The 24609-nt window shown below is 44.4% G+C and overlaps 1 protein-coding gene across 2 annotated transcripts in view; it reads left to right on the forward strand.

Moving 5' to 3' along the window:
- The window catches only part of ebf1a (EBF transcription factor 1a), a 55025-nt gene extending 36647 nt beyond the window's left edge, over nucleotides 1–18378 (forward strand). The window contains exons 11-17 of one of the 2 annotated variants that reach the window (XM_038699920.1): nucleotides 5658–5746; nucleotides 9074–9139; nucleotides 9733–9895; nucleotides 11115–11294; nucleotides 13791–13985; nucleotides 14244–14312; nucleotides 15441–18378. In XM_038699920.1, coding sequence (XP_038555848.1) covers nucleotides 5658–5746; nucleotides 9074–9139; nucleotides 9733–9895; nucleotides 11115–11294; nucleotides 13791–13985; nucleotides 14244–14311 — 761 coding nt within the window. In that variant the 3' untranslated portion in view covers nucleotide 14312; nucleotides 15441–18378. The remainder of the gene's footprint in view (nucleotides 1–5657; nucleotides 5747–9073; nucleotides 9140–9732; nucleotides 9896–11114; nucleotides 11295–13790; nucleotides 13986–14243; nucleotides 14313–15440) is intronic. The other variant, XM_038699921.1, reaches the window with a different exon arrangement.
- The last annotated feature ends 6231 nt before the right edge of the window (nucleotides 18379–24609 follow it).

The raw sequence follows: 24609 nt of genomic DNA on the forward strand, positions 1-24609 counted from the left end.
TATCTTGAATGAGAGGCCAAGAACAGCGATAGCATGAGCAGACAGAGTATTTTTCAAAAAAGCAATTGGTGAGAGTGGAGAGCGAAAGGGGAGGATGGGAGAGAGAGATGGAGGATTACCATGGACCATGTTGCCCTCCTGGGTCTGTTTGGCACCAGTTTGAGCCCAGTTGCCAGTGGGTACTAATCATGGAGGATTGGCAGCACTGCGTGGCAGCTGGCAGCTAGTGCATACACACACACACACACACACACACGCATCAGCACAGCCCCACACTCATAGACATGCATATACTCATATATTACTTGTGCACGCACAGTCACACACACATGCACACACTGAATTACATTGGGGACAGCTGGCTTTGCTAATCAACTTCAGCTGAGGAGAGGAAAGTGAGCAGCTCACAGACCTAATTAAGTCACCACATACCCAATACTACTGCTGCTTCTACTGCTACTTTGCAAACATACCCAACGAATACACACACACACGCAAATAACCTGTCTATAGGCTTACACCCCACCCCCCACCCCCTCCCACCTCCTTCTGTGCATGATCACTGATACTCCACTGCTGCCCATTGCTGAATGGAAACATTCCAGCTGTAGTTCAGGACAGAGGAGACAGGCAGGGGACTTTTGGTGCAGAGGAGATTCGGCGAGAAGCTATTACAGTAATGTGTCCTCTGCTGTCTCTGAGGACTCCTCTGCCATTAGACTTCAGAAAGCTCCAATTAGACTCATCAAAGGCAATTAAGCTCTCCACTGATAAGAATAAAAGAATGTTTTTTTTCTTCGTTCTCTGCTCTTCCTCTGTCTTTTTATCCCCTTATCCTCCTTCTGTTCCTCTCTCTGCCCTCTGCCTTACCCACCTCTGGGGCTGAGAGTGTTCCCTAATCTCTCCCCCTCCCTCCCTTATTATCAGGTCATTGCCCCCCAACCACCACCTCCTGTACAAATGCATCTCCATGTTTGGTTGAGTATTACCTTTTACTGGATTGCTGCCTTTGTAACATTCATCAGAGAAGCTCTCCCTTTTCTTTTCCCTATGCAATATAGAGTGATAATACTCTCTGCCAGTAGGTCCTGTGTGTGTGTGCGTGTGTGCGTATGTTTGTGTGTGTGGTGTGTGTGTGTGTGTTTGTGTGTGTGACACAGGGATACAGGCCATAGATTGGGGGAGTTGATGAATCACCCTTGTCGTTCAAAAGGCAATCCCTCCCTCCTCAGTATGCAGCCTTGTCTGCTTAGTGCTTCCTCTACAGCTTCTGCTGATATTAAAAGGCTCTGCTGGCTCACATTAAGGCCGGCACCATGCGCACCGACAGGCATCCGCACACACGCACGCACAAACATTAGGGGTAGTTTTTCAGTGCTCAGTGCAGATTAGGTGTGTAGGAAACATCACTCAGTTGCTGGGAATAGTGAGGGGAAAGACAAAAGTCAAGAACAGAATTTAAACCAGCCGGGATGCTGCTGACATTTCCCTCCATCTGTCTCTGCCTGCCTCTGTGCTCCAAATTAGTTTTAGGAGTGGAGAAAGACTGTCAGTTGTCAGTCATTTTATACACTACAGACACGGGAGTGAAACACAGACGATGCCACAGTATGTGTTGCCACAGCATGAACATGCTCTGTAAAGTTTCGATTTATTTTAGCCCTTTTTAAACTGTTCGAGATAGTGGTGAAATCTTCTTGTCCCACACACTGAGAAAGATTATTTTACTCAGATGCTGCCTGAATACTTCAAATAAGTAACATATCTGATGCTGACTGTGTTGATGTCATGATGTTGGCGCAATTTACCAGAGAATCTATTTTTCTACAGAAACAAAGTTAACATAGACATATATATTCTACATTATTATGCACATGTGATACACCTACATTCATGCTTGAGCACATTCACACATCCAGACACACAAATGCAGCATGAAGTCATCTGGCAATAAAAGTGGGGTGCAACCACGAGCTGGTCAATTACTTGTCTTGCTCCTATTTGTGAATGCTGTCTTTTATTGAGCTTGGGTGGAGGCCTGCTGTTGATTAAAACGGCTGGTCTCCAGCTGGAGACGGGGCCAGCTGAGATAGCTGCACACATTCACATTTACTGCGTCTTAACAGTGAGGAAATTCACACCTCTATTTGAGATTGAGATTAATTTTCTGCACCATGTGGCCTGTCTTCCCTCTTTAGCATGCTCCATTCTTATTACAGGAGCATCTGGTCCATGATGATGATGTAAATGAATTTCGAACGTAGATTATTTTATACCCCGCTGAAATGAGCGCCGTTCACCAGGGGAATGATTTCTTACATTTTCTTAGGTGTTAATTCAAGCGTACAGTTTTCTTCCAGATTTGCAGAATTTATATTCTCCCTGTGTGGATCCGTGCTGTCAGGTATTGTTAACTGTCGACATGCACTTTTTGCAACAGATAATTAGAGCTTAGGTTGTAGTAGCATCCATACCTCCATTGATTTGTAGAATTTCTTAGCACCCCACCACCACCACCCCTTCCTCTGTCAGCCTCAGCTTCTCCCTTCCTTTAGGAGTAAAAAGCTCTACTCATCTGTTTTCTGTGTATGAATTTCCAGCCATGCATTAGTCTCTCTGACATGTTCAAGCGATGCTTTATTTAGCTTGTCGGATTCTGCAAATAAACGCAATCTCTGGGTTTATGGAAAAATGGATAAAAATTAGATTGTAAGGTATTGATCTGGATTGTGAGTAGTCGGTGGGGTTGTTTTATATGTGTGTGTGTGTGTGTGTGTGTGGTGGTGATGTGGGGGGGTTAGGGGGTGGGGGGCAGCTCTCATCTGTGTGTGTGGAGGGGGGGAGAAATGAAGCCGTAATTCAGAGCTATTGAACCCCCTGCCACTGGCGGCATCGATCGCAAGGCAGCGCTTATGAGATCACACCTGAGCACTGGAGACTGCAGAGGGGAGGGAGAGAGGGGGGGAGGGAGAGAGAGATGTGAGGAGGAGGAGGGAAGACGAAGGAGTAGAGAGTGAGAAAGAGAGAGAGAGAAACAGAAGGTTTGTGATATGATCAGCTCCTTACCCACTGTCTGAGGGCCAGTTAAGGTGTTAACATCAAGCCTCAGAGCCAATTACCTAACCCTGCAAGTACACTGCCCACTCACCCTCCCACCCACACACACACACGCACACACACACACACACACACACACACACATAGTGTTGTGACACAGGAGGAGAAGGAGACAGGGCTACCGGACACTTCCCTCCTCCTCCATCTCTCCTCCTCCTCTCTTGTGTGGACGACTCCACCGTACTGACCTCTCAATTATCCCTCATCCCCCCACCTGCTACTCTTTGCATCCCCCCCTCCTTTATTCCTCCCCTAAAGCTCATACCTCCAACACCCCTCCACCCTAGCCTTCTCTCCTCCTTCTCCTACCCCCTCACCCCTTCATACACACTCCCCCTGCGGCTCTGTGGGTTATTATAGTGAAATATGAAGCGGTGTGGATTCTAGGCTTCATGAAATTTCCATGAGCATTGATCTGATCTGATGTGGGTGATTGCTAGGTGAATCCCTCCAGTCCAGGGCTGTTGCTCATCTATTCATTTATTTATGGCAGTTATGTTTTACTGGCTTTGATTTGCTCTTCTGGAGAGCGACAGCTAAGGATTATAAATATACCTGTATAGGAGAGTGTGCTTTGAATCCTGGAGTGTACCAGCACACCACTCCTCTTTCGAGGTAGGACAGTTTTTTCTTTTTCCAGTACTAATTCCTGTTCTGAAATGTGAGATATTGAGCATAGATATAAGAGCGTAAAATACCAAGATAATCCCCAAAGAGACAAAGCCAGGTAGTTAGTGGTGCCGTTGTCCCCCACATACTCCTCTTCTGGTTTATGGTCCTTGAAAACGAGCAGAGACAATATCACTTCCTCTCTCAATTACCAAAATTGTCTCTTTATTTGTAATAGGGGGTATCGCTCTATGTCTTGGGGTTTTTATGCTATTGTTCACTCGAGGCTCATTTGGCGCATTGTGGAGAACTGATAAAAAATTCATCATAAAAACAAAAGCCTTTGAGACGAAAGAGAGGATGTTGTCGGAACAATCCCCTCTTCAGACTGCAGGCCTAATCCAGGGCAAATCCTCCTTAAGGCTTTAGAGAGATCAGAGAATAGGGAAGTAATGTCAAATATTTGTCCTCAGAAATAATTCATACTTTATTTGTTGCATGTGATCATCTCATTGTTTTGGCTTATTTTATCAGTGGACCAGCTGGTGTGTCATTCTTCAGAAGTTGATCCTGCCTCTGGCATCTCTACTCCTACTTTTTTCCCCCTCTGTACTGTCTTTGCTTCTAGCCATTCACCTTTCCTTTCTTTCACTCTTATGGATTACTGGAACGGTCCGCTGGGAGAGCTGTCCAAATACGTTTGTGTTGCCAAAACAGAGCATCACCCATTCCTGCTCCTTTGCTCTTTTTTGGTTCGTGTGATTGAGTCGAGCGGCTCAGGAGGAGCCATGGTGAAGACACTGGAGGTCCAGCAGGACAGCTTGTACTCATAGCCTCTAGGGGCCTTTTTCTGGGGGCCGCCTAGTCAGCCTGGCTGCTCAGATGTGAGGCAAGCAGGGCATCAGCCCTCAGGAAACGTCCAAGCTGCGACCCACAGGGGAAACAGACGGACGGCACAGACACATACAGGCATTCCTCACGCATAATGGCTCCTTCTCTTTAACTTTTGAACACATACAAGTACGAATACAGGCATGTTCAATCCACAAACTATACACAGAAGCAGCATCTTATAGGCTGTAGCCCAGAGAAGTAGTGAAGACTGTTATCTATGTATGTGCATTGACTCCCCAGGCAACCCACAATGAGACACAGGGGGGAGGAGGGTAAAAGACAGGGAATGGAGAGAGAGTACATTAGGAATGAATTATGTGGAGAGAGCACTTATCCAACAATCCTCCTCTGAAGTGTTTGTACTATAAGCCTCAGATCTTCATTGTATTTATTCTAATGTTTAAATATTCATGGTAAATCTTCTCATATTCAATTACTGTAGCACGACCACAGCATGCCTAGAGAGTGCTTTCTCCCTGCTGCTGACTGTGTGTGAGTGTGTGTGTGTGTGTGTGTGTGTGTGTGTGTGTGTGTGTGTGTGTGTGTGTGCGTGTGTGAGTATATGCGACTGTCTCCGTGTGTGTGTGTGTGTGTGTGTGTGTGTGTGTGTGTGTGTTTTTAGCTTGTTCCCCGGAGCGATCAAGCCTTTGTTATATTGAAACCAGGCTCTGTAATTGCTTATATTAGTAGCTGATCAACGCAAGACCACAGGACACACACACACGCATGCACACAAACACACATATACTCTGCCTGATTCCTGACAGTCTTTTTATTAACCACCAAAGCAGGCGACAGAGAGAGATTCATTACATCACAGACAAACAAAGACACACACCAGACTTAATAGAGAACACCCACATTTTTGGCATGTTAAGTTTAATGTTGAAATATTCATGCAAACCTGTGCTTCATTCAGTCATTTCTACCGTAGGAGAGAATCACTCGTTTCTCAAGCTGGATCTCTCAGTTGCCTTTGAACAGTAGGTGTTTTCATTATTAAGAATCAAGCATTCTCTCTTTCTGTTTGTGCTTAGCACTGAACGAGCCAACCATAGACTACGGCTTCCAGAGATTACAGAAGGTCATCCCCAGACATCCCGGAGACCAAGAGAGATTACCCAAGGTACGTGCTTCCACTCCTCTCATGTGTCTGCGCTCATGCTGGTTGCAATTATTTTATAGGAATTTGTCTTGGTAACACCGGTACAGAGAGGTATTGACAGCTCCTAGAGTTTCATAGCATATATGGATATACATGGCACAAGGGCAGCATGACCTCACATACAGAGGAATTACTGTTTGTTATAGACAGTAGGCTATACATGACACTACGCAGCATGCACATAAACATTTTTATCATATGTTCATGGTCATTTTCTGCTCAAACAAACACTTTATTTGCATGGCAAACGCACAAGCCACTCTATTCATCCTTCCACTCAGTATAAGGTCATTTAGACTGGCAAAGTGGGAGAGGAAAGGGATAGATGGAGGGAGGAAAGGAGGTTGAGGGGAGAGAGAAAGAGAGCAGAAGCAGGTTAGGTGATCCATCATAGCTGTCCAGTCTTACCTCCTGCTGGGTCAGTGGATCGAAGTCAACCCCGGGTGGACTTTATTACTTCCAGCATACACACACACACACACACACACACACACACACAGACTTTTCTGTGCCTGTACGTGCGCACACATACACAGTCAGTGGAGGGAAGTCACCATGAGGCAGAGATGGAGAGCCCAGGTAGATACAGAAGGAAGATAGAGAAATCACTTGTCCTCACTGTGTGTCATGTCTGGTGGATACAAGACTTGTCCCGGTGAGTTCTGGTCTTTAGCCCATCAACCCCCTGTATCTCTCTAAATATCGTTGTATCCATCCATCTCTTCTCTTCTCCTCCTCTTCCTCCATCTCTCTGCGGTGTCTCTTTCTCTTCTAAATGAACAGCGGTAGCTGGCAGGCCCGGTTGTTCATTTCAGCTCTATTGATTTGTGCCTTTATTGAGGTAATAACAGTTTGTTGACCACCCTTCTCTCAACTGTTGGCCTCAATCATGAGAGAGAGGGGCACACACTGGCAACTTCTTGTGCTACAAATGTCCATTCATGACTACTTTGGCAAAACCTCTTTTCAAGTTGTCCCTCAGTCAATTTTTAATAGAGACTAAATTGATTGGGAATATAATATATTCCATTCTTGTGGCACATTTTTCAAGGGGATTCTTAATGAGCACCCCCCATACACACACACACACACACACACTGAGAAGGGAACCAAGCAGGATATCTGCCAGTGCCTGTTCTATCTCTGTATGTTGTGGTAATGGTCCAGTGTCCAGCTGAAAACAGCCCCCATTCTGTGCTGTGGCTAATAGTCAGGCAGTCAGAGTGAGGAGGGAGTGCTGGGTAGCTCAGACACAGCCAGACTGCAGGGTGTTTAGCTAAGGCTGTGGTGTAGCTGGGGGTCTGGGGCCAGCTAATGAGTGACCGCCCTGCCAGACGGGGCCAGGCTCTGCTCTGGATCAGGTTCCCCTTCCTGTTGACGTCTCTGTGGGCCTGACTTTACGGGAAGAGACCCTGCGCCCAGGAAATGGTCTCCCCTTACAGCAGCAGAGCTAGGGAGGCAGCACGGCGCTAACCACATTTATCTGTTTATCAGAACGACTCTGGAGCGCTGCCTAATCGCGTTTAGCTACTGGACAGATCCCTTTGCTAACGAGAGACTGATAGGTACAGACAGGGCACAGGACCACGAGAGAGTGATTAATGGAGTGAATGGGGGAGAGGAAGGAGAGAGAGAGAGACAAGAGAAAGTAGTTTTGAGACACAGGTGAAGAGAGAAGGAGATTAGAGATGGAGATGCACAGACAGACAGTACAGGTCCTAAAGAGATGGAGCCGAAAGGCTATGTGACTCATAGCTGGTGAAGAGAGAGGCAAAAAACATCTTTTAGATGAAGTGACTAAGGTTTCACGTGTCCTACCTGAACACCGTTACACTCCAGCTGTGGATCTGTTTGAGTCCTAATGCCTCACACTTCCCTCATTTCCTCCTCCTCCTCCTCCTCCTCCTTCCCTCCCTCCCGTCATCCATCCATCTACCTATCTAGCAATCCCTGGGAGGCATGGGGAGTCGAGGAAAAGCAGAGAGAAGGAAGCGAGGAGCGGTGCATACATACTAAAGAACCACTTACCTTCCTAGGGCCTCTACATCTCTCAATCACCGCGAGCAGGCCTCCTCTCTGGTCTCCCCTTTTTCCATCTCTCCCCCCGCGCCTCCCTCTCTGCCTCCCCCAGATAGTGCTAGTAATGGGAGGTTAACACAGAGGCAGCGCTCCCATTATTGAGTGAATTTAGCACCTCGGACAGCGCTCTACAATCTTTATTGCTTTGCTGACCCTCTCGTCATGTCCTGGGCGTGCTCGACAGCCTCCACATGTGCGTGGCTGCGTGGCTGCGTGTGCGGTTGCGTCTGTGTCTGTGTGTGCATGTGTGTGTGTGTGTGTGTGTGTGTGATATGAGGTCTGATTGAAAGGCAGTGTGTCACGGAACAGAGAGCACACATGCTCCAGGGCTTGTTCACAGCGAGGGATACACTCAGGAGGGTATAGCGCTCAGCGTGTGTGTGCGCGAGTGGAAGAGAGGGAGGGAGGGAAAGAAACGAGGGGAAGGTTGGAGGGGAGGGGGCAGCAATTTTCTGGTTGTCGCGCCTCCAGCATATATCCTGGCCCCGGCACATTAACTTTTAAAAAGGGTTTCGTACGGCTGTAGGTGTCTACATCACACACACACGTATAACGACTGCCTGGAGTCACACACTCATACACTCAGGGAGAAGAATAGAGACAGAGAGAGGAGAGAAAGGAGGGTAAGTGGTGGAAAATGAGCACGGAGAAACGGCAACACCACGGAAGGATAAATGTTTGATGTGGGAAATTCCACTCGGCGGTTTTCACCTGAGCAATGATGTTCTACATTTATCACACAAAGTGGATGCAGGGCTATTCACTTGGATCATTACAGGGTTAATGCAGGGCAGGAGACGGGTGTGTCCCAGTTGACGAGGGGAGTTGTATAGCCGTCAGCCTGATGATATGTTGTGTTAAATGAGATTGATGGGTGATCATGTGTGGTAGATTCATGATCCAGCAGTGACAGTAGGGAGGAGTAGACGTGGAAGATGGTTGACTGATAAAGAGATATAGGCTCATGTTTTATTCACAGATAACAGTATCTTACCTCTGCTCTCCCAAACTGCCCCGGCAAGTAACAAAGTGCTGGGACAGGCCCATTTCTCTTCGTCTCCCTTCCTCCGTCTGCCTCCTTCCTCTCTTACACTCTCTGTTCTGCATTCACAGCATAATGTAAGATGTGAAATGTAATAAAAGTGACCGAACTCTTTGAGCCGCCACACTCGTGATCAATCCCTTCCCTCTGTCTGCGCTCGATTGTAGGAGGTGATCTTAAAGAGAGCAGCAGACCTGGTGGAGGCTTTGTACGGGATGCCGCACAATAACCAGGTAAACACTCACACAAAAAGCATGTACACAAACATCAATATCTGTTCTTAGATGAAATCATGTTTGTAGGTTCGGACCACTGGCAGCATCAAAGGCGGCGTCTCCGCCGGCCCAGCAGCACCCTGCTGTGTTTATGCAAGATCTGGGACCCACAAGCACACACAAGGGAATAAGTTAGCGCTTTTATCAGCTCATATGTTGAGGAGGAAAGGAGGAGAACTACAATGAAAACTAAATGTAGAGGGAGGAGAGGGGGATTGGAAGAATACAGAAGCAGATGAGGAGGAGGAGGAGAAGAGAATGGAAACACGGAGAGGAAGAGGCAGGCTAAAGATTTGATGAGTCTGTTAATGAGGCTTTCCTCCATTTACTGGAACTAATCCCACCACTCCCAGTGACCACTGATAAAAACCTCTCAGCCTACTAGGTTTACATGCGCAGTATTTCAAGTGGAAATCTAGCATTCTTGTGAGACCATAAAGCTTGCATAAAGGGCATATTTTCTCTACTTCTCTTCTCTTCTCTTCTCTTCTCTTCTCTTCTCTCCTGCCTCTGTTGCTGACCACAGCTCTTTCTCTCTTCTCCATTGCCAGGAGATGATTCTGAAACGAGCAGCGGATATCGCAGAGGCCCTCTACACAACAGTGCCACGAGGGCACAACCAGCTAGCCAGTCTTGGCAGCGGCTCCGTCCATGCTGGAATGATGTCCGTAAACTCCTTCGCTGGGTCAGAGGTGGCACAAACAGCCAATCAGGGTGAGCGAACTCAACGGGGAACAATTAAAGTCTATAATCACTGGAAATGTGCTGGTGATTTATTTCTTTTTCTCTTTTTGTTGAAAGAGGGATGGATAGTAAAGAAAAATTGTGCGATAGGGACATTTTATTCTTCATGTGGGAAATCCAGAGGTGATTTAAGAGCATGGGGCAAATAAAGAAGATTCTGAGAACAGGAAGGACAGGAGGAGGAGGAGGAGGAGGAGGCGGCAGTAAGAAACAGGGAAAACTTGAGACGAGGAAAGAATGAAGGTGAGAGAGTGAAGAATGGAGAAAAAGAGAGCCATGGATGGAGTACGATGGAGAAATATGAGTGGGTCCTAGGGGTGTGTATATTAGACTGGGGTCGGCCCCTGTCTGACAGAGAGAGATGTGGGTGCAGTCAGTGGTGATTCATCACATGTATCAGGGGAAGGGGAGGGAGAGAAGAGTGGATGGACCGGCCTGTGGATATGTCTCAATACTTGCAACGAGCTTCCACACCTCTTCCTCTGTCCTTCGTCTTCATCTGGAAACATGTTCAGATGTGGAGAAAAAAAACACAGATATCAGCTGCGTGACTTCTCGGCTACAGTTTGCAACTCATAACAGATGAGGATGGGGAATAGGTGGCACCTAATTATCAAGAAGGTGGCTACTAGAGTAGAGAAGTGCAGCCCTTGTTGCACTAAGCAGAAATTCCTGATGTTCAATTCCAGCTGTTCTTTTTTTTCTCCAGTGTCAGCGCGTTGGACCTGAGATGTATATTTATAGTCTTCTTTCCATCTTGTCCTCTTTCTGTTCACTGCCCCTGTAAAGCATAAAGGAGAAAAGGGTCCTGTCAGAAATAGTGGCTTCATTCTTCATAAATTGCAAGAGAGCTGCAGAGGCCTTTTAGTGTTAATTGCCTTATCAATATATCTAATTTTGGAGAGGAGCCAGTAAGGTTAAAGGCCTCTTGTTTCAGTGGTTGGATTGCAGCTAGTTCCCTCTCATATGATTTGTTCCCAGCTTTGTTCTTTGCTTTCTCGCTTTGCCATATGCTGTCTAAGATTTTTTGAAAATTTCTTTTGGCTTATATTGCCATGTCCATTAGCCGTGTAGGGGAAAGAGCATTTGGCAGCATTGCATGTAATCTTTCTCATTTTGTTTTGTCTGCCATCTGCCACACCCTTAACACCTATTTTCTCTCCGTCTCCCTCTCTTTCCCTGTCCATAGGTTTCAGTAGGAGTACAAGCAGTGTGTCCCCACATGGTTATGTCCCCAGCTCCACTCCCCAGCAAAGTAGCTACAGCTCTGTCTCCACTAGCATGAATGGCTATGCTAACTCTGGCATGGCAACATTGGGCACCTCGCCCAACTTCCTCAATGGATCTGCAGGCAACTCTCCCTATGCTAGTGAGTAAATACACTACATCCCACCTCTGAGACTAAGAGAGGATGATAAAGTCAAGGCAAGGAAAGGGAAAACAATTTAATCTGAGCCTTTTGGACATGAAAGAATAAGTATTTGCCAGGAATTGAGAATGGGGGGTGGAAGAAGTGACACACACAAGGAGAAAGTCGTGCAATTCAGCTGGCTCATCTGTTTCTTTAAGAACAGAGTCAAACGCAAATCCCCACTTTATTGGCCAGGGGAGCAGATCACCTAGCAACCCCCCCGACGCATACACGCCGCCACCTCTGCTCACACACACACATTCACCCTACATTAAAGACCCTTGATTAAATCAATAAACTAATTGCTAGAGAAGCAATTCCATTTCAGCGCTTTGATTCCTGGGTGTTAACAAGTATTTTAACAGGCTCATCGGCCCCACACAGACACTTTCAATCAATGGCCCCTCGGCCTGCCTTTGTAGGTCCAATTTTCATTAATTGATTAGTTAGGCCCCTTCATAAATGGATTATGACTTTATTGCGAGGATTTGTCAGGAAGAGCCATAAAAGCTAAGTGTTGGATAATAACAACAATAAAGGCAGAAGCAGATATCAGAGGGCAGGTGAAATACGACTTGGTTGATTGTAAAATCACTGAGGGGGAGAATGCTCTTAGTGTATTAGAAGACAAAAGACAAACCCACAAGAAGTGGATGGATGGGATGATTTTAGAGGGAGACAGGATTTGGGTTGTGAAAATAGCCTTCTGGTCATTTATGTCTGTGGATGAGTCTCACGATTGTGACCCACAGCAGGCGGCAACTTGTAGCAAGAGCAAATCCAGCTAAAAGCTATCTTGTATAAAGTTTTAAGAACCCAAATATTTCAAATTTTTTTCAAATAATGTTTTATGTGTACAATCCAGAGCTCGACTTACGATGTGAGAGCTTCACAAATTCAAGGCTTTAAGTCTATTCCAGTGGAATCATGTGCTTCATACCAAATCGCATACTTTTTCTTTTAACCTTCAGTACGTACTGCAGCTGCCCTTACAAAGTATGTACTGTTTCATCTAGTATGCATGCAATTGGGACGTACTTTGTTATAACATTGCGCCTTGAACTTTGACCCTCCTGCTCAGATACAGAGGATTGTGGGTCAGAATAACCAGAAAAGCATGCCGGCGTGCGTACTGTAAGATGCGACCGCATGCAGTTGGATGTTCTGGTATTTTTGGCATACTGCATTTGACATAACTACTATCTATTGAGACATACTCAAAATTTTTCTGACTATAATACCATACTAAATAGTATGGTGGTATGAGTATTGGAACCCACCCATAGAGATCACTGGAGTTCAACTTTTGGTGAACTCTGACCGACAAATTTGTGCCATTAACCAATAGCAAGCCATCTTGACAATGCTGACCTTTGAATGAACAGATAATCCAAAATGGAGGAAGCTATCATAGTTTATTAGATTAAAGTTATCATCAAATTTTGTTCCAACTTATCCGCAACAAATATATGGTTTACCAACAGTTATGAAACAGTCGATGGTACATTTAACCTGTAAGGAAAAACTGTGTGACCTTATTGTCTAGTTAGTGACTGAGCTGGTGAGCTAGTGTATTTACATAGTGTTTTACGCTAGAGTTTTTTTCCTCTATTAAATAAGACTAGGGTACAGTCCTTAGAAAAAAATGACAGGGGTGAGTCAACGGCTTAGTAAAAAGAAAATAGAAAGAAGCATGTTCCTGCCGGCTAGGGGGTTAGCAATTAGGTGGCTGCTGAATTTCACTGTGCCACTTTCTGGTGTGACTGGGCCTTTAGGCTTGATATTATGACACTGATTAGCGGGCTGAACATATGACCAATAACTGATTAAACCATGTTTAAGGAGATGGCAGCATGGCAATAAAAACACAAAGAAGCAGTGATTATAGTGAAGCAAATGTTATCCACCCAATGCGTTGGATTTTACTCAAACCACTTGCCCTGGCTGTTCATTGAAATCTTTCTAATATTAGCTATGAAAAAAAGGTGATCTGAGAGGGCCTTATTTGTAAGTTGCCCCGAAAACAAATAATGAGTACAGCTCCCCAAGATAGCGAGGAGTTGTTTATCAAGCCATTGCACCCCTTCAGCAACAGGATGAGTCATCAAAACAGACTGATCAGAGGCAGAAAATGCTTAAGGCTATTTTCGGTGCAAGTTTCCAACTAAACACATTTTTGTCTTAGCTATGGAATATCTAATTGCCAGATGATTGCTTAACTACAAAAAAAAGTCTGAGCCAGTTGATCTGAGTCCAAAATATCATCCCTCCTGCCATCATCCATTGACCAGTCCCTTTCTGTTCGTCCCGTCTACCCGTCCTCTGCCCTCGGCCCTGTCTCTAACCTCATCTTTCCCCTTTCCGTCTTCATTCTCCCACCCCTGTCATTCTTCCCTTACGTGCTCCCTATGACCCCCCCTAACCACCCTTTCCTACCCGTCTCTCTTCTCTCAGTCGTCCCATCAAGCCCCACCATGGCCTCGTCGACCAGCCTGCCCTCCAACTGCAGCAGCTCCTCTGGTATCTTCTCCTTCTCTCCAGCTAACATGGTGTCCGCTGCCGTCAAGCAGAAGAGCGCCTTTGCCCCTGTTGTGCGACCCCAAAACTCCCCTCCGCCCACGTGCACCAGCGCTAATAACAGCCTGCAAGGTAACCTAACACGTATTTTACATGGTATCTAATGCTACTGGTTTTATGTGTATTTATATATTAAGTATACTTCTCAAGATAATGTTACTGTCTATGCCTCAAGCTTTGATCCTGCTCTTCTTCGCCTCCTTATAATAACAATTTCTCACTTTTACTCCCACTTCTTCCTCCAATTTTTCTTTTCTTTCTCCTCTTCACTCCCCAGATTCACCCTTCTCTCCCCTCCTTGAACCCCTCCACTCTCCTTCCTCACTGTAGATCAGTCTTTTGTGGACTCTAGCAAGTACTCATCAGCCAACTCTCTGCAGGGCCTGGCCTTCTCCTGAAGTATGTTATCCCTTTCTTTCATTTCTTTGTTTCTTTATATCCCACACCGCTCATTTGTACCACCAGCTCATCCTGAGCTACCCTTCTTTCTCCTTTCTGTTTTTATTTGTCACTCTTGACTTGTCAGAGGGACGGCATGTCACACCATATGTGTTCCATTTCCTGTTTCACTTCCTGCTTCCTGCCTGTGCTCCAGTGGGTGTCTCTGTAGGGAGGTGATGGTGGTGGGTCCATCAGATGTAGCACGGGATCTGTCTGTCTAGGCAGGATGTTGTATGGTGTTGAGATCCTGAGAGAGAGAAATGATGGATGGGAATCTTTATCAGAGCCCCAAGCTAAGCACTTCCTCACTTCCTCTGTCGGCGTTGATGAGCGCTGACCATGGTGACCCAAAGGCTGTTGGCCACTGCACGCTGATCAGGCTGACACACACACACACACAGCCGGAGACACTTAGGAAATAACCAGGGAATTAGTGGATTGAAGAGAGAGGGGAATCAATAGGGAGCCAATATGTTATATGAAAAAATCCTCACTGTGATGGCTTTGTAAAAATGGGGGGAAGGGAACAGGGTGAGAGGCATATGGGAGTGAGGAGGTGAAGATGTGGAAGCGAGAGGAAAGCAGAGCATGATATAAGAAAGTAAAAATGTGAATAAAGCTCCCTATAAAAAGGCTCATGGATTCCCTTTCCATGTTCAAGTGTTAAGAGCGTAATTTCATCACCTCACCAGCCCACGTCACTGCGCCTCTCTCTCATGTTTGAATTATGCTCCACGATGTACAATGGGCTTACACAATGTAACTGCTAACAATTAACAGTGGCAGCTCTTGCGTGAAGCTATTCAGAGAGCCTGCGAAAAGTTGAATGATGTTGTCACTGCGCGCCAAGTTAGCAGCGCAGGGGGAGAAAAATGTTTTGATTTTGGGGCCTCGGAATGAAGAGATAATGAGGGAGAGTCGTCTTTGTTCGCCAGATGCTGGAGCACATTTCTGTTATGTGACTGTTGTGATGACAGATGAAACCCAGCAATCACATGACTGACCTCTCTCTCTCTCTCTCTCTCTCTTTTTTCCTTTCTTTACCCTGCTCCACCATCTTCCTCCCCCTCTTTTCCCACAAAACAGCGATTCCCGGGATGATCGTTCCACCCATGTAGAGGATATGGGATAGCTGGAGATTTGGGAATGTTGAGAGGAAAAGACACAGTAGCAGAGTCTGGCGAGTCTCTGTTATGCTCCAGAGCTGAACTTAAGGAAGTCAAGATAAGACGCAGGACTCTGTTGAACTCAGGCCTTTCCATTGGGATTTCATCTGGAGGGATAGGGGAGGAGAAAAAGGGACAACACAAACCTTTGTGATGTTATTTCCCTCTTGATTGAATTAGTGTAGCTTCTCTGACACCACGTTGGATGGAGTGTATAGAGACTGATAGTTTACCCACAGTGTGACACTGACCTCATGAAAAGAACATTTATTTATCTTTATGTTTATGCCTGAATGGTTTTGGGTTTGATTACTGGAGGCCCCACGCCGTCTTGCAATCCGTAACTAGCACAAACAACAGCGAAGTGTTGGTTTGGCCGTGAAGTTTACGTAACCTCTGTCACAATAGAAGATGTTTTCCTTAGCTCAGCCTGCTTGCTAAAACCACATAACAGCACATTGGCCAAATGGAACTAAGGTCAACAAAACAAAAAAGCAAAGAAATACAGAAAATAACAAAAATCAACCCTCAATTTTTGCTGCTAATTGTCCCATAAATTTAAAAGTGGTATGACAAACTCACCCTATGCTAATTCAACATCAGAAAACATGCCTTTCTTTGTTTCTTTTTTGTTTTCATTTGGTTTGTTTGTTTTTTAATAAAACTGTGAGGATTGAGCTGTTTGCAATATGCTTTTCTGCTTGTCATGTGAAGAAAAGGTGATGATTTAGCCAAAATTGACATTTTGTCGGAGACTTGAAAAGCCAGAGGATGTGTGCGTCCAGCCAGCACTGTACTGAAGGAGTCTAGCAAATATCTAATTAGTATAAAAGCGTGATATATGTGATATATTTTTGTATATAAAAAAAGTTGAATTTTTCATTTGACATTTCTTTTCTTTTTGCGATAGCTATAGTTTGAAATGTAAACATTAAATGTCTTAAGGCAGCTTCTCAGTACAGAAGATAGATTTACTGTGTGTTGTCAATATTTCACCTGCTAAACATGAGCAACATGGATTTGGATACAAAAAGGGGATTCCTGTAAAATATCCTATAAATAATGTATTTATCCCTTGTATTTGTACATTGCCTCGCCCTCGTTTAGTTGTGTTGTGTAAGTTTAATACAGTAAGTGAACATTCACAGTGTTTTGTTTCATTATTTACTGTTGTCTCTCACTATTTAAATGTGACTTTTTTTATTATCTTTTTTTGTTTTGTATGTTGATTGTTTTGCATTGGTATACCATGCTTTCATTTGTTGATTCAAAAACATGCCATTGTCTATTTTTGTATTATTTGTAAGTTAATAAAAAAAAATTGAGTTTTTTTCCTTATGAAAATGTTTATTGTACGGCAAAAAAGTAGCATCTTATTCAGAGTATTTGGTTGAAGTAGATTTTTTAAGAATATATACACACATTAATATATACTGTAAATCTATATCTTTTTGTTTGAACTCTTTGAGGCTTTCAGATTGATACTGTTCTTGAACTGATAATATGCATGGGTTCTTCTCTTGAGTGACACTTTCTTTTTTTGCGTGTGGAAACCAAGAGAACTAAGAAATTGCTCTGTGTTTTTCTTTCTTTGAGTTCCTCTTTTTCCCCCCTCTGTTCTTTTCTTTTCCTATGTTATTTATGCCTGCTTACATACTGTATCTATATACTGTTTCTTTTTTCTGTCACTGTAATCTTTACCAGCAGTCTAGATGCCTTAACAATGCAAACCCATTCTTCATTCAATCACGTGTACAGTTTTCTACCCTCACCACAATTGTCTATTGCCACAGAGGAATTCATGGGAACTTGGGGACAAAGCACAAACCCACTCTGTTTGGTGGTGAAGCCAGACTATAATACAAAGAGCCATAATTCAACAATCACACACACACCCTGATGTACTATAATACTACAGCAATGGTATACTTTGGAGGACAGTCGACGCTGAAAGGTCTGTCTCAGCTGTGCATCGAGTCTTGGTTTTTTTTGTAGCGATTATGTAGCTTTTTTTGATTAATAAAATAATTTCAAAGGCACGCCGGAAATATTTCTCAATAACCACAGGATCACACCAGTGTGACAACACAAAGCTGTTTTAATTGTAGTACAAAGGGGTGCACAGTGAAGACAAGCACTGTCACAGCACAATTTCAATCTCACACATGGAATCGTAGGTCTGACTCCAGTATCTGACAGTCGATCCCCCAGTCCTTCTCTCCCTGCATTAGCCTTTGGACAATACAGCTTCATTACAAGCTAAACAGAACAAGAACAAGTGAGGAAGCATGAAAGGGAGCTCCTTGGCCCCTCAGCCATTTCTGTAGTCTTCTCTTTGTGTCTGCCGTGTGTCTTCAAGCTGTTGCTGGACAGAGAATAGGGCTTTTCTCTCTGCTTTTCTTTTCTAGAGCCTGGTTTTGTTAAGTGGGTAGAAAGGACTGTTTTAACAGAGGCGCCTGCTGACAGACGAGTGTTTTTCAGGCACTTGTGTGCCTGTGCTGGTTGGGGCAGGGGCAGGAGGGGCCGCGCCATATCTGTTTCAAATGAACTTCAGAGGTCTGTTGTCATACAATGGCTTCTTTGTAAGCAAAGTTCCATCCTGATTATGAATATTGGTAATGGGTGACAAAGTTTTGTATTTAGGTAACAAACAACAAAAAAAAAGATGCAAACCAAATAGCTGGTGTCTATTTTTTCCTCTGTTTTGTCTTTGACTGCAAATACACTGAACAGCTCTATGATATAAGGGAAGAAAAAAATTCTACTGTATAGATTGTTATTGTTTTTGATGAAAATTGAGCTGTAAGATAACTTTTGGACTCTCACAATGTTGAAATAAAGTTACCTCTTGTCTGTGACTTTGTCAGTTGTCATTTTGTTACTCAAAAATATGACATGTTTCAGATTTCTGTGACATGATCACGATTAACATAGAGTTTGATTCACTTAACACGTGAAAGATCAAAAAGATGTATCTTTTGTGACTAAATTCTCTTTTTTTGACTACAAACTTCATCTCCAAACAGCTGCTAAGCAACTAAGAATAGTGGGGAACTGGCCAAGACTAATTCCATAGGTCAGAAACAGGCCTGCATCCCCTTCCCCCCGCTAGGCTCCTTTCTCTAATGAATCTAATTCATTAATGCATTACTGATGGCATGGTGAACATGGTTAGCCTGACAAGTTTCCTCCTAAACATATTAGTTAATGATGATTCCAAGGTTATTAATTGCGAAAGCACCAGCCCACCATAATTGAGTCATCATTTGCATACCCGGTCATCAGCAGAAAATTAATTTCTTTTTTATTTTTTGCATATCTAATTTAGGGGGCTGCGATTGGATTAGCTTGTGAAAATAGCAGATCCCACGATTCTGCTGACCTCATACTGTTTCAGGGTCTCCACGGTAACTGCAGGCTTCCGTAACGCCAAGGGGGGGGGGGGGGGGGGGGGCAAGACGACCTGGAAGTACTGACGAAATAAGGACTCGTAAACACTGCGTGTGCTCGTGTGTGTTTGGCTCCTTAATTGCCCATAGGTTTGTAACTGCACTGGGCTTTTTCTCCCATACTTCTAATAACAGAGTTGATAGTTTGCTGACAAACAGTAAAGTGGGTTGTAGTGTGCACGATTTAGCAGTAAGAGGTGGGATATTGAATTATGGAGGTTACACACTCAGTGCTGGGGAAAATGAGTCCTGGAGCCTAATGTTTTTGATTAGCGAGCCGAGCACCGATGCCGTGTTGCACTGCACGGCTCCAGGGATTCTGCTTCCCCAAACGCACACACATTCAGATACACACACACACACACACACACACACACACTCATAAATCATAAATATATACAGACAAAGGTGAACCCTTTTTGCTCTTTATTTCCAGCTGCCTTTCAGGCCCAGATAGACTGGTCAGTGTGGGAGGAGGACAATAGGAGTGGGAGGCCGAGGGCAGCGTGGAGCCAGCAGACCTCAGCCCTCTGGAGACATAACATTAAAGACGCTATTCCTGGAGAGCTATACTCCTCTGGATACAGACGGCAGAGCCTTCACACATCAAGAGAGCTGCTGTTCCGAAGATTCTGTGCTACTAGTATCCTAATGAAATATATTAATGCACATATTCCTCAACATCTCGCTCTCCTCCTCCTTCATTTTCTCATTCTCCTCCCTGCATGGACACATGAAGGAAGAGCGGAGAAGCGTATTTGAAACAAAAACAGGAGTCCCCATGGGGATCCCGCATAAAGAAAGGAGAGAGGATGGGAGTGTGGGGAGGGGGGTTTTCAGAATGGAGGCAGTCCTAGACAGTGAGCAAAAGACAAGGAGAGTAGGAATGCATATTAATAGTACTATATATTGGAAAAATGGTCACAATGGACATCATAGAGAGATGAGGAGAGGCAATGGGAAGTTCCATTCCTGGCCTTACCTAATGTGTGGGTATTCGCAGGTGCACACCAGTCACGTTTCTGCATCTGTGCATGCACAAATACGCCTGCCAGTAAGACAGAGCATATTTGAGTACCTAGAATGAGTGTGCACTCACATTCAGGTTTGCGCACTCGCTTACGAGGGTGTGTGGTCGTTTCCCACAGTAATTATCCCGGTGACTGTGGGTGTCTGTCTATGATCTGTGTGGTACCTGTCAGAGGGAGCCCGGCAGAGCCTATGCTTTATATTCCCTGTAATTGCTGCTGCTAATTTACTGTGCGTTGGCCTAATGAGTAGGGAGGTGAGGGGCTGGGGTATGTAATGGATGTTAGAGAGATAGCGATAGAGAGATGGATTTCACTACTGCCGGCAGAGAGAGGGAGTAGGGGAGGAGGCCGGCGAACTGTGTGTGTTAAGCAAGCATGTAGAACACTTATCTTTATTGTTCTACTAAAATGAAAAAAAACAACAACACAAAAGATAAGCAATTTGCCCCCCCCCCTTCTACTTTCCCTCTCTCTCTCTCTCTCTCTCTCTCTCTCTCTCTCCCCCTCTGTCCTCCACTCAGCTGACAGTACAGTGGTGACTGCAGTGAGCACATTAGACAAGCTTTTTGTTATGTTGATTAATGATAAAAGCAAATCCATAAATAATATAGATTATTTATTCCATTTATTCACATGCTAATTACAACTGGAAGCAGATATCTCAGAGAGATGGCCTTTTTTTTTCTCTCCTCATCTGTTCCATCGCAGCCAGATAAACCAACTGACATACAGACAGAGGCAGAGACAGTCACATATTAATGTCATTCACACTTTGAAGCACCAATGGTATCTTGTGATGGGGACACGTCCACCCTTCATTTCTCCCTAATGAGGTCATGATAGAGGCCAGTGGTTTCGACACACACACACCCTCTGCTTTTACTCTTCGGCACGCTCTTGACGAGCGCTGGATTGACAGGGTCGTCTTTGATTGATGCACCGCGGTTCCTCCACATGTTCTACAGCTCAGTCATTTAATTATGTTTCCTAAGCATCATTAAGTACCATTATATTCTATCATATTCTAATGAGAGAGGTGGCCAGTCGCAGGACAAGCTAATTGGTGATTAATGTTGTGTATCAGTGAGAGACAATGCAAGATTGGCCATTTAATGACACAACACTGTATTTAAGTGCTGAATACGTAAAAAACACAAACTGGAAGGGGGGGTCTCAAAACAGATATTGGCTCTTACAGGTCTAATCTCTCCCTTCTTGGCCTCACACCCACCTCACACACACACACACACACACTCCTTGCAATATTCGAATTGTTCACCTCTTAGCCGCATTACACACACTGACTCAGATAATGCTGGAAACCGTCTCCACAGGCATAACTCACCTGCTCCTCGAGATTAACCACTAACTCAGCATTGATGAACTGCTTCACAGGTACGTACGCACATGAAAGCGTACACACACATACACACACTGCACAGACACAAACATCCTCATCTGGTATTGACATGCAGCGCGGCTATAGGTGTTTCCATTTAAGGTCAGTCGATTGCCTTAAGTATGTAATGTTAGGAGGGGGTCCGTAAACATGTCAAATTAGGAGTAATGAATGACCAGGCACCGGCAGAGGGAACTGTCAGGGTGCACAATACATTACCCTGAGTTATCCTAGTCTGCCCTCCTTGTAACACACACACAAACTAGTCGGACCCATTCAGCGGTCACACTCTCTGCTTTAATGGGCTGTGTGGCTGATTGGTGTTCCAAGGGAACACATGGTCCAAGGGATGAAATAAAAAGACTTGAAATGAGAAGTAAACACATTGTTAGAGTATAGAAAAACATCATAAAAACAATGTTAAAAGACTGACACACACACACCAGGATGGTAGGGGATAAAAAGTATGAAAAGAGATAGAGAGTTAGATAGAGGACTAAGCTAGAGGGAGAGAAAACAAACTGTGGTATTTGTTTTTTCTTCTCAGTGTTGAAACAGGAAAAGGACCTCTGGTTTAATAAACCATGAATCCTTTCACAGAGGGTTTGTATGTTATTCTACGGAGAAACAGATACGTGAGGAGGGAGGGGGACACAGAGAGAAAGAGAAGCTGAGAGCAGTGGGGGGAGAAAAAAAAAGAGATGCTCCGCAACCATATGAATTTCGTTCTCCATCTCACCAATACACAAACACACACACACACACACACACACACACACACACACACACACACACACACCCCTACATACACACTCCTCAGCCTACTTCCAGGCGTATGTTAGTTTTGGGTTAGAAGTGTGTGGGATTTGGGGTGGGGGGGTGGGGGGGGTATACATCCTCCTCAGTCCAGCCTGAGAGGGAATGAGCATAAATGAGAAGATATACTTCCCATCTGTAAATGATTAAATCCTTCTCCTCTTCCTCTCGGCATTTGACAGTTTGTGAAAATAACTCTCTAACATATTCACTCCACACAGAAAATCCTCAGCTCACCACAACAATGCATGTGTATCAGTATGCGGTGCATACATAAGCAGAAAAAAACTGTCCGCTTGAATTCTTAAACTTGTTGTTACTGTATGCACTGTGGATACGGCGATAAATAAACATCCACGCAAACATGAACCTACTGTCGCTGTATGTTGTCTCCTCGCCTCCCACCCTCCTCCCCGTCTCCTCTCGCTCCCTCTCCTTCCTGTAACAAAGGTTACATTGATCATGTTTCTAAAAGAGACTCTGTATTTCCACATGGCCCTGCCTCTGATATGTTTTTCTTGGCAGGTCGGACTTCTACTTTTGTCATTCACTCAGCATATTTTAACAAATTAGAAACATTAGAAACCAGGATCGCAGCAATGTTTTGGTTTGGTTTCGAAACTCTTACGGTCCCCACAATTATATTTCAAAACACGGGCGAATTGTTTGACAGCTGAGGCGGAATAAAACCCTGAAACAACTTTTTTATTAGAAACACATGCTCTCGCAATTAGAACCTAACATTATGTTAATGTGTGTTTGCGCTGGTCCATTTGTTGTTGTGTGAATGATGACGCCGTGTGAGTGTGTACATGTATGTGCTTTTTTACGTGTGAGTGACTGTGTGGTTGCCTATGTGTGTGTGTGTGTGTGTGTCTGTGTGTGTGTAAGGGACAAAGGGACACAGTGCTCCACATAACAGCATTACAGATGGCTGTTGTGAGTGGTTGTGACAGTGAAAGCGAGTGAGTTCCCACTCCATACAGATGTACTCTGAGTGACCTTACAAACACAGTGGAACTAAAACAGGCCCCCTACCTCTCGCTCTCACTCTGGCACATACTGTCAATTCTTGCTCAGCCCTTGCGGGGCACTAAAAGTTGTTTCCTGAGCCAGGAATACATCAAGGGCCAAGAATATGTAAGCAGGGAGCAGGAGAGATACATAGCTAGAGTCCAGGAAAGCATAACTTGGACTATGTAAATATTGGACTGAAGGATTAGTAGCTTTTGCCACCTATAAAAGCAAGACAGGTATGCCAGCTTGAGTTAACGACCACACGCTCCGACTTTAACCTGGATTGTTTTACCAAAAAGCTGCTGTGGACAAAGAGGACATTTCAACAAGTTCACTTTATGGAGGAAAAATGGGAAAAACTAGAAATGACTTTACTTAGCTGAACAATCGCCCCCTTCCTTTCACTGACTTAGGGACTGTCCAAAAATGATTGCAGTGTGTTTCACTTTATAAATAAGCAAGCATTAATGATTTTTTCTTTTGGACCCTCCCCTTGAGAATTATAGCAAACTAACCCCAATGCCAGTACCAAATTTGTACATTAAATTTTACCATTGAGAACTAACTGGGAGTAATCCAATACTATATATGTTGTACAATACTAATATATTTTGTATAAGTAGAACTAAATTTTACACATCAAAGTCTGTTTACAGATCTTGGGGGAGTAATGTTGCATATGTGAAAAAAGTTGGATCAAGCAGTTTGTGACTCCAGAGGGAGCTGCACAAATTCTGATCAATTCAACCTCAAGTGACATCACATGATGCAATGCCAGTTGGGGCTGAAGATAGAAAATCTCGGCTTGAGGCTAGCGGCTCACGGTTACATTGGCCACTATTAATAAAACACGTGACTCTCAGACCAAACTGTCGCAGTGTTGCATTATGGGGAATGTAGGTGCCAGGAATTTTAGTGTGACTGTGATGCTAAATCCAAGGACTATTGTTTTAAAACCCTATTTTTCACATATTCACATATTGCCAACATTTTCAGACATCACCCTTTCTGAATTGTGGCGCACACAAATGTAACTTATAAAGAAATATTGAAATAGAATACATCAACCCATACCACCAGTAAAATGGCTGTATAGGTCTTCTGTGCAAGCAGCTTAAACAAGCACCCTGGAGACAGGAGCTTGTGTTCATGCAACAGTTACTTACATATTACATACATACTTATTTTAACCCTATATATATATACTGTAAGCATATATTGCTAGCCTTGTAAACATCCAGGACACCGTGTTATAGGACCCCTCTAGCCTTCCCAGGCTTTCCTCCTGCTCGACTCCGAAGCATCAGTCTAACGACACTCCAGGGGCTTCGAGTCTCCCTGATACGGATCTCTTTCGGCGGACAGTGCCTACTGACA

Source organism: Micropterus salmoides, unplaced genomic scaffold, assembly GCF_014851395.1.
Source record: "Micropterus salmoides isolate LMB-PRFRI ecotype aquatic unplaced genomic scaffold, ASM1485139v1 Ms_hic_scaffold_5, whole genome shotgun sequence".
Classification (NCBI taxonomy): Eukaryota; Metazoa; Chordata; class Actinopteri; order Centrarchiformes; family Centrarchidae; genus Micropterus; species Micropterus salmoides.